The 11,447-nt window shown below is 32.1% G+C and overlaps 1 protein-coding gene across 2 annotated transcripts; it reads right to left on the bottom strand.

The window, feature by feature from the left end:
• Positions 1–3,661: 3,661 nt before the first annotated feature.
• LOC128157799 (heat shock 70 kDa protein 12A-like) lies at positions 3,662–9,694 on the bottom strand. Of its 2 annotated transcripts, none has more exons than XM_052820422.1 (5): positions 9,560–9,694; positions 7,563–7,892; positions 7,250–7,468; positions 6,924–7,083; positions 3,662–6,811 (listed from the first exon to the last, which is right to left on the bottom strand). In XM_052820422.1, the coding sequence occupies exons 2-5, from the start codon at positions 7,581–7,583 to the stop codon at positions 5,751–5,753; spliced, it is 1,461 nt and encodes a 486-aa protein (XP_052676382.1). In that variant the 5' UTR covers positions 7,584–7,892; positions 9,560–9,694; the 3' UTR covers positions 3,662–5,750. The 2 variants fall into 2 exon arrangements, with proteins under 2 accessions (XP_052676382.1, XP_052676383.1); XM_052820423.1 differs by having other exon boundaries at positions 7,563–7,783.
• Positions 9,695–11,447: the final 1,753 nt, after the last annotated feature.

Raw genomic sequence — 11,447 nt, 5'->3', positions numbered from 1 at the left:
TCAGATGCTTTTGATATGTCACAAAATATGAACATAATATCTTTACCTTTATCAAGGTTAGATATTATAATATTATAAATTTCAGTAAGCTGATTAATAGTGGAATCAGAGGGCTGAAATCCTGATTGGTTTTTAAATAAAAGATTATGGTCCTTTATATAATTGTGCAGGTTTTTTAAAAGAATTTTTTCCAGTGTTTTGCACAAGAGTGCATTGGTCTATAGTTTTAGGGCTCCTCTGGTTTGCCCTTGTTCTTATATACAAGTGTAATATGTGACAATTTCCATATAAAAGGTAATTCTTGATTTTGAAGTGTAAGGTTAAATAATTTAGCGATTGGATGATTGATTGAAGGTATGATATTTTTAAGAATCTTAGGTGAGATACCGTCTGGGCCTGGAGGTTTGGTGATATTTAGATTTGATAATTGATCAACAACATCTTGAGCTGTGATGTTAATTCTATCTATGCTGAGAGGGGGCCCTGGGCCCTGAGGTGGAAGACTGGGCTCATTAGTTGTTTCTATATGTGATATGCTTGCAAAATGTTTGTTAAGTTCTGATGCTTTATCTACTGGGTGTATATATATTTTACCATTTGATTTTATTAGAGGTGGTATTTTTTTTTATTGTTACACTTTGATATTGATTTAACTATTCGACACCATTTACCTGGAGGAATTGATTTATCTAGTATTTGTGATGTAAGTAAAGAAGTGTTAAGGAAAATGCAATAAAAAATAATAAAAGGTGTTTTGGACAATTACCCACAAAACCACAGTATACTTGAAGCTTTTCTTAATTAAAACAAAAAATCTTTCATAAACAGTAAAACTATCATGAGTGACAAACACAAAACCAGAATGCCAGAAACGACTTCAAGAATGGACGACATATATGAAGGGGTGACAAGGAGGCATATGTAATGTACTTTATAATATAATTAATGTAATTACACAATAATATTATATATATTTTTTATTGGTTGCGTTGCATATAACTAATACCAAATCAATTTGGGGTAAGTGGTTACTTTAAGATATAAAAAAAAGTAATGACATGAATAAGCTTAATTTAGGAAATTTTCCATAAAAGCCATAATTTTTTAAAATTGTACTGCTTTTTTAAAATTTTATTTGAGTGACCGAGTAATCCCCACTAAAAATATTTTGCATTTAGGCCATAAAATATATTATTTAACATATGAAATTATTAAATTTATAACCCTGCTATCATTTGACAATTGTATTCCACAAAGAATAAAATCATAAAAGTCAACCTTTTTAGAAGTCTTTTTATATACATAAAAATCTACATCACCACATCACTTCATAGTCTTTCTACTTAATTACAGGAAATTTAAAAACATGTACGCAAATTTATTTTTACAAGATAAAGGATGGGATATGATTCACCAACGATTAGATAGGATTAACGCAGGATGGAGCAGTATACACGCACGATACAATAGGATGATACACGATAGGAAAGGTAAACAATGTTCATGTTAAACGTATAATCAAAATAAACGTGAAATTTCGTTAAACGAACTTCAGGATCAACCTGATAATGGCAAATTTGAGAAAGAACACGTACAAATTAAGATTTACGAGGGTCAATAAAAAATACGAAGATGTTTGCCATAGCTATGTTATTTAACGTCATATTATTATTAAATTCAGTAGATATTATTTTTTAATTGTTTGAAACAATTTGAAATAAAAAAATTTGTATATTGCTAAGAATTATTTAAAACTTAATCCTGCGAAAATAAAGTCATATCACACGGTCAAACTTTAGGTTGTGTCAACAATAAACCATATTATGTAATTTCTACATAAATTGGGCTTAAAACTAACTAATACTGAAACCTAAAATCAAAAATTGTCATAATATTCTATGTACCATAAAATGACGAGATATATAGATTTTTTGAACAGATATAAGTAAATAAAGACATAAAGTCCTCATTAAAATGGAGTAAAACATTGACGTCGCCGGACCTCCTGGCGCAACAAAGAGTATTAACAGTATGGATTGTATGGTATTGTCTACGGACTTTTCCGTTTTTTCCCCGATTACGACAAAGACCACACGGCGAGTGTGACTGGTCAGCAGAGAATGCTCACTCCTCCTAGGCACCTGATTCTACCTCTATCTTTTTAGAGGTCTGTGTTGCTCTGCTTTGAATTTGTATTTTGTTTCATGGATTTTCGAGATGCGCAGCAATGTTAAGGCGTCCCGATGCTAAAAAACGGCTGGAAAACGATATTTTTTTTATCATTGCAAAAATACTTTGACCGGGAGTATTTCTTAAAATCTATGTTACATTTATTAACACCGATGTTAAACATTATATTTGATGCATTTTTGTGACGTCATATGTTCTTTGTTATCACGTGACAGGCGAATCCTAATATTGCAAATGATCTATTTGAATCGCATTAATAACATTAAATTATACATATTTTAAGAAAAATCCTTTGTTAAGTCATATACTTGGAAGTTCTTGCTTGGGAAAGAAATAGATATTTCGTTTATGGAAGATATTGTTGCAACATTCCACAAAATCATCAAAATAGTGCACATTTTTTCTAATCAAAAGCGATTTACAAACATTGGGTAAATCTGTAGGTTTCCCGAGCACGATTCACATTGGTACTCATATTCTCTACCAATTTCACGTAAAATATTCTAAAATTATGTTGATCTTTCACCTGCGCCAAGCTGGTTTTAAATGCATTAAAATTTCTTCATTCAGTTGTTTACACGTAGCAGTGAGAGTCTCCAAACCACTAGTTCATTAATAGTCTTTTACTTAAAACGAAACTTTAAAACTGCCGATTATTTGGTACTGGTTTTTAATATGAATGAATTCTGTACGTCTAGCATTAACGGCAGCATTTATGTAGAGGAAAATGCGGTTAAATAGTGGTTTTATATAATTCACTTTAACGTTAAGATACATTCCCTCAGTACAATCAACAGGAATGAAGAAAGTGACGTCATATCGTATGAAGTTCAGACAAGTGACTTTCTAAACATCGCTGAAAAATCCATCGGGAAGCCTTTACATGCCTGATTGACAGTTTGTTATTGTCATTTTTCATTTTCAATCTAACTCGGGAAAAGTGTATAAAAACAGAAAATGCGCAGTGGAAGAAAAATAAGTGAAAAAATATTTTCACTTTTATGTTTAACTGTAACACATTTTGTTGGGTTGTGGTAAATGTGTTTTGGACATCAAACAATACGAAAGAGAGTAGAATATCTATAAATATTTGATCAAAAAATAAACAACGTCATCAGACGTTCCGGAATTTCCTTACTGTAAACAGACATGTGGTAAAAAACAAGAAAACTTCGAGGAACTAATATATGATTTTCGAATATATGTGAACATATTAGATGTCAAATGAATTATTTATATTTCTGATTTTAACTGTATAGTGAAAAGCGCAAAAAACAAGAGTGAAAGAAAGATTGGTTATTTCTAATCTGTGCGTGCGTCATCTTGACGTTAATATATGTTTTCAATGTTACCGCCGTGCGCCGTGGTGACAAACATGTTGATTTTAAAATTGGGTAACAAAAATCCCTTTTCATCAAATGGAATGAAACATCGTTTATCAATAAAACAAGAATATGATACAGTCACATTGTTTTCTTTTTTTATTGACCCTCGTACATGTATGTGGAATATTTAGTTTTTAACGAATATAACACTACCACGCATATAGTACGTAACTAGTGTACACGTTAAGTAAAAGTCTTAAGTGATCGTATAGTGGTTTTATTCGGAAAAAAACAAACTAAATACACAGTCCCAATTCGGGGAAGTCAGAGAGAGAGATGTTGAGAGTTCGAAAGAGCGTCGGAATTAACCTAACAGCCGAGAAGTTGGTAGTTTCATACTATTTGGGGAAAACAACTATCAAAGTAATATAAGTGTTCACTGGGTGTTGAAAAGCCCATTAAGAGGGCGCCACCACCTTGTTACTATGATGCTCCAAGATGGCGTCAAGCTGGTCAGTCAAGAACCCGCCCTTAATCAGTGTACTTAGGGTCAATCAAGGTTGCGACAGATATTGACTAGTGGGAGGGTCACTGTATCGTGACCAATTACTGTCATTTACCTGAGCCGATCAAAGGGCTAATTGACTTCGATTAGCCGAATGATGTATGTAATTGTTTAGTTTATTTCAAACTTTACCCCCTCAGGATATTTGTGTACTAATCGAGAACATATGTCCAAATTGGAGACATACTGACCAGCAAGCTTAAGGATTTAATTACGGTCATTAAAGGATCATCACCTCAAAACAATACACCCCATAAATATGTAAACATGGTAGCTATTGGCTCTCTCTCTGACCTTCCTTTAAAGCAATAAAGTCTTTGATGGACACATAATATTCGTGATTCAATTAACATGGAATATACATTAAATAAAGGTATTTACTTTACGAAAGCATTCTATACTGATTCTGAAATTAAATGATAAAGTCAAATCACAATAGTTCAAAGAATAATATGTAACGTCCAATCAGTATAGTCAAAGTTATAGGATACGTAAAATATAAAGTCCAATCACCAGTGTTCGATTATATAATGATAGGTAACAAGGGCTATTTTGTTACACAAATGCTTAGTTGTTAATGACATATACAAAATATTAAATCACTTCACAGTCGTTGTACCTTATCATAGGAAATAAAAACATGTACATGTAATATTGTTTCAACATTTTCCCTACAAGATCACCAACAAGGAGAAGTGTTGATGTTAATTTTCTTGAAGCATTTTCAAACAGGAACAACGTGACATAACATAGCTTAGTTATTATATTCCTATATGGATTTTAAAAACAACAAATCTTACAGAAAAATCACAGATTTTCAAATAATACGTAGAAAAAATTATTATCTATATAAAAATACAAAAGACAATTTTTTTTTTACATAAAATAGATTGATTTACAAAAAGATGACGACAGAACTGTAAGTGTTATGTTCTGTAAATTTGTAAACAGCACTAAAACAGATTTAAAATACGTAAAATATAAGAATAATAAAAAGTATCTTCAAGTTGATAAGTGTTTTTTGTTGAAAATATTAGAACAGATGTTGATTTTATCAAATATATGTTAAGAGGTATGTAGTTATACTTTTGTTTCTCGCCCAGGATTTCCTCTGTCGTTGTTTACGATATAAATAATCCGACTAGAACAACACTACCCCGTACATTGAATTTCATACTTTACACTTATCAATGGTTTGATCAATACACAACTTGAAAAGTGCTACCTCAATCCTGCGTTTTGTGTTGCTTTGATGCTACATATATTTTTTTTCTGAACAAACTGCATAAAAGTTGAGAACCGGAAGAATAAATATTTGATCGAAGAGAATAAAAACTTCTATCAATGGTTTTAATACTTTCGTCTATTACTTTCCAATTATGAGGAAATCAAGAACGTGGCCTTGTTATAAGCAAAATCAATATTGACATTCTTAAAATATATGCCCTAGATTATTTTTTGGACTAATTTTCAGAAAGATAATGTGCAAACGACTGATACAAAATATCTACACATGAGTCATGAGTACACTAGACAATGGAGTAAATAATATCAAGAAAAAAAATGTCTTATTGTCTTGAAGTCTTCCACTCAACAATCTGATTAACATAAGTATGTATTGTTACCTTTGTGTTAGTAACATAAATACGCATAAGCCTTTGGCTTTTAAATCAATCTCCAAGATAGCAAAGAAAAAATTTATCACTCTTTGGTTGCTGTGCTAAGAACATGATTTGCGTTTCTCCAAAACACACATCGATGTAAATGATATGCTTGGGAAGAAACTCATGACCAGGCGACAGAATATGCCCGATGAAGAAACATTCTTCCTCATCAACATATTTTGGATTTTTCAATGTACTAGCGTACAATTTGAAATTCCCTTCCTCTTTACAATTCTTTATATGAAAATGCCTATCAATTTTTCTGTATTCACCGACAGATACAATTTCATCGATCTCTACTAGTTTACTAAAAAGCCCCCAACATCGAAATTCTCCATTTTCTTCATATTTATGTTTTTCATCGTGTTCAGAAGGATTGAACTTTTTGTTTACGCCAATGCCATAGGTATACTTGCTTCGTCTATGTTTTATAAGGTTGGGACTGTGACCGAAAATGACTGCGCCAAGCAAAATTGACCATGCTGCTTCTGTAGGGATGATAACACGCATGTGAGAAAACCTGGATTTAATTCCCTCAATAAGCATCGGAGACTCTGCATAGCCACCAACAAGAATAATAGTAGTAATGTCATTTCCACCATCTTGCTGAATAAGTTCTGAAAGATAATCAGCAATTTTTGTTATCGATTCAGCAAAGAAATCTTTGGCATCTTTTGATTTCAGTCGCAGTTTGTCTCCAGTAAATGAAACGGCCATATGTTTTTCATACTTTGTAAAGACAGTTTTTACTGATTTCAACTCTCTACCGCAATATACTATTGAGTAGGTTTCCCCGATTTGAGAGGGAATCCTGACATTAAATTTGCCGTCGGAATTGGGTTTGATTGTTCTTTTGGCCATTTCAAACTCCCTACAAGCTTCAAAAAATACACTTGGTATGTTTTCATCAATATACTTTGCAGTATCTTCACCAATGAGACGTTTGATAAAATCCATATATTCTTCGTCCACCTTTGTGCCTCCCCAGTTCCCTCCAGTGGCTTTAATAAGTTCTTTGACGTGACCGTCCTCCAGCACCTCGTGCGCAGTTATATCAATTGTACCCCCTGTCAAGTGTGAGTTACTTTTAAATTTTACTTTTATAACAAACTCAAACACTTAAAATGATTTCGGTGGTATGTTACATGTAGATAGAAAAAAGGTTAACGCATACCATACCTCCAACATCCACAACAATGTATTTTGAACCGGGAGCAAATGTCTCGAAGTCTTCGTTCTCATTTTCACAAATTCTTTTCTCTACAGGAAGATGTTTAACATATAGAGCTGCCGCTTCAGGTTCTAAAGCTATCGTCAACATACCAGAGTCTATTCCAGCCTGTAATAAACAACTAATTCATATCAGATATCAATATGTCGGAGAGTTCAGTTAACAAACATGTTTTTAATTTTATTGAACATTGTTATCCCCATTTGCCCATTTGTTAAGTAATATAACATTGTTTTCTTTAAAGTAATTAAAAATATATGATAGAAAGGAACACCTCTATTGCAGCTTTCCTCATGAATGCCTTTGCGGGGTCAGACCAGATTGCTGGCACTGTGACAACCCATCTAATATCCGTCATTTCAATATCGGTTTGCTGTTTCCTCACTTCATCAAACAGTGAATTCACTAAAAATCTGAGTGATTCGGAAAACACTTTTCGAGCAGACATAGTCTTTCCAGTTTCATCTTCAACTAACATTTCTTGGACTTCTGACTTTAAACAAGAAACGGGCGTAAATCATACACAGAAAAAATTCGTATATGATAATACTAGAAACTTAAAAATTCGAATGAAATAGACATTTTACCTGTATTGCGTAAAGAGACATTTTAAATCTTCTGAAAAAATATCATTTTTCATGATCATTGTCAAGTATCAGGTCCAAATACTTAGCCTCTGCCTCAAAACCAAATTTGTCGAATATTTTTTCTTCGGTGAACAGAATGCATGTTGAGGTCTTGTAATACATCATTGCGCTGATAGGATCCACCCAGTGTTTTATGCTAATGTTCCTGATGTTTTTGGGGTCTGTCAAAAAATCATGTTTTGTAGAAAAAGCGTATCCTGAGAAAGTTGTTCCAAAGTCTATGGCCCCAACTATCATGTAATTCTTGCGTTTTGTGTCATCCATTTCAATCTATAAAATCCAATTGATATATTTTTGATGTAATGTTTTTAATTTTTGAAAACATATTTTTATTTCTAGAACAAAATTTGCTCTTACAATTATTAAAAAAAATAGCGATGGTGTCTAAAACAAAAATTTAAAAAATGTTTGGCACTGTGATTTGTTTTGTTTTGTTTTTCTTATGAGAATACTACCATGACTACAACTAGTAAATACTAAGTAGGATAAGGTCAGTACATGGAAGTGCCTTAAGTTTGATAACTTAGTTACACAAGATGTTCGAGATACACCTTGGCATTTGAACTCCATTTTTATTGACCTTAAAAACCAGAAAAATCACCAATGTAATGAATATATTTACGAAGGTTGTCCTAAAATTGCATAACAAGTTGGGTTATAATTAATAGAAGAAACATTTATGAAATATAGTTCAAGTAATATACATTACGATTATGTGTTTACTTTAGAAATTATGCGAGATTAAATTGGTAAAATAAAAGCATACTAGATGAAAATAACCTTAAGCGGCACAATGTCAAAGCGAATCGTTTACATCAACAAAATGAGACCAAAGTCCTCAGGAAAGCACTTTCATGATAAAAAAAAAAATAAAAGAAAAGGTGTATTTATCATTGTTATCTTATTAACCATTAAATGTGTTTGGCTATTACAGAGTTTTTTTTATGATTTTTTATGCATTTTGCGACAATGTAATGTTTGACTTCGTGGTAAAATGGCGACAAGGCGGCGCAACAGTACAGGATAAAATTTAGTCAAGTTCTATAAACAAATTCAATGGCGGTTTTAATGTCAATAAAACAAATAAAATTGCTTAGATATGCAGTTTTTGATTCAATAGTTAAGCAACAAAGAAAATAAAAGGACAAGTTTCGTGACTGTTATAGTAAATGAATATTTTGGTACAATTTTTTTTGTATCAAGAGTTATTCCCCTTTTTGTATCATTGAGTTGTGAACATATGTTTTGGCATACTGTTTGTACAAGTGTACTAAACCACAACTGACGATATATTCCTGCGCTGTAGGTAGTTTGTGTGTATGAATTTAAATATTGTATGACAGAATTCAATAAAGATACCACAAAAATCGCACATGCAGGATGTTATTATATACACTTACTATTTAGATTATACTATGAATTTAACAAGTAAAAGGTGTGACCGTTGCATCGGGCACATATTCAGTTTTGTTGAAGAAAAAACAAAATTTATTTAATGCTTATAATGCTTGACTTCTGTTTAAGGCATGTGTTATTTTCGGAATTTTCGGAAATAAATTGAATATGTTATCCTAAAGAGTTTGACAACGGCGCATCTACGGTAAAGTTTCGAGGCCGCACATGGTACCGCTAGACACAACTTGTTGCTTCTTGTTTCTTATTCTGTAAAAATGAATGAATCACGTAATTTGATTTTTTCGGTATTGTTTGCAAAAAGGTAATGGAAGAGAACATAGACGTTTAATGCCATTAACAGGTTCTGTCTATGTAACTTTGGAAAGCCCTCGTATATGGGTATCTCAAAGATAATTGCGAAAACAAGTCTATATCAAGTAATAACGAACACACTCATCTTTTATTCCTAATTTGCAAAATACGTATGGAGGACAACATTGCAAGAAAGTGCGTTTAGTAACTACATGTATTTCTGTACTCACATATTCTGCAATATTCATTGTCTCACACGATGAAAACTGTAGTATTTCTATGTCCCAAAGTAGCGTTAAATTGCGCTTTAATGACTGAACTGGAAGAAGCCTGTTTTATATTTAAAGGCTTCATACATTTTTATATCATTGATACTCTTTAAAATTCAATGATGTAACTAGGCAAAATACAAAGTGCATGCATTGATAGCAAGTAGCCCTGGGAAACCTCGAGGCCCTCAAGGGGTCTCATATCATGGGGGAACGTTATAAATTCAGATTCTCTTACCAACGTTTACTAAGTACTCAAAAAAGCTTATCTGAATATCTGGGTCAAATAAATAGCACATAAAGTGCGTTTAGTAACTACATGTATTTCTGTACTCACATATTCTGCAATATTCATTGTCTCACACGATGAAAACTGTAGTATTTCTATGTCCCAAAGTAGCGTTAAATTGCGCTTTAATGACTGGACTGGAAGAAGCCTGTTTTATATTTAAAGGCTTCATACATTTTTATATCATTGATACTCTTTAAAATTCAATGATGTAACTAGGCAAAATACAAAGTGCATGCATTGATAGCAAGTAGCCCTGGGCAACCTCGAGGCCCTCAAGGGGTCTCATATCATGGGGGAACGTTATAAATTCAGATTCTCTTAACAACGTTTACTAAGTACTCAAAAAAGCTTATCTGAATATCTGGGTCAAATAAATAGCACATAAAGAAATGAAAGGAAAATTTCTTTGCTTATTATTATAAAAATGCTTATATTCATCAATAAAATTGCTGGTTTAAACATATTGTTTTATCAAATGGTCTTACAACGTATCAAATAATTATCATTAGAGTGAATTACAATTGTTATTGTTTCAATATCAAAATAAACAGTACAGAGATAAACATTGTTTACATTTGGTGTTAAGTTAGTTCTAATTATTAAATACAACCACAGTGATTCATAAATGGTTGGTCAACACTTGTAATTTGAAGTAACTCTGTATATTTTTAGCAGCAATGTTAAGACGTAAAATTCTAAAAGGCCTCACAAACTAATGGTTGAAAGGTGGTTTTAAATCACAAGTTTGTCAATTTGTAATATGCAAAAGAGACTCAATAGAAAAGACCTTGTAGCGCTTAAATTATCGATCTATTGGCAACCGTAAACGGTGTTTAAGTAATGAACTCTTTGGTCATTATATCGAGGAATTTATCTGATAAAAAAATTGATATTTCTAAAATCATATCAGATTTGATCTGTCGTCTTGCAGTGTTTCTTAACAATTACTACAGTACAATGCAAACAATGATTCATATTATCTTTAAGAAAACCTCAGCGGTGTAATCATTTGAATAAACTGAAGAAAAAAGCATTTTAGTGAACTTGAACTACAGTTAAAGATATAAAAAAAATGGAGATTTATTTGAAAGAATTAGTGATCACTGAACTAATTGAAATAACTTCACAATGTTGGCCGTCTTGTATGCACATAAATAACATAAGTATAGTGAAAAAAAGTTTTCCAAACTTTAATTCCTCCCAATTCCTAAGGTGAGAACCTAGTAAGTTACAAGAACCCTTTGTATATTATATATAATAAAATATGTTCAAACAAATTCCTACCAAACTAAGTGTCTCAACTGTTTTTAAAAAACAAAAATAAAACCTTTTTTGGAAATGCCGTAAAACTCTCGTTCACTTTTGAGGTCTTTAAAACTTTGAACGTATTGTGTTTTTTTAAACATATATACACGATATGTCTTTTTTTTGACAATGTTTAACAAAGAATGTTTTCTTGGCTGCAAGTCTGTACTCCCGGTGGGAAAATATCGGAATGACGACATGGGAGCTGCAGTGCCTCCCATAGTTAAAAAAAATGAATTTTACGGCGCACAA

Source organism: Crassostrea angulata, chromosome 8, assembly GCF_025612915.1.
Source record: "Crassostrea angulata isolate pt1a10 chromosome 8, ASM2561291v2, whole genome shotgun sequence".
Taxonomy (NCBI): Eukaryota; Metazoa; Mollusca; class Bivalvia; order Ostreida; family Ostreidae; genus Magallana; species Magallana angulata.
Note: the sequence above shows the minus strand (reverse complement) of the source record. Positions and strands in the feature narration are given on the sequence as shown.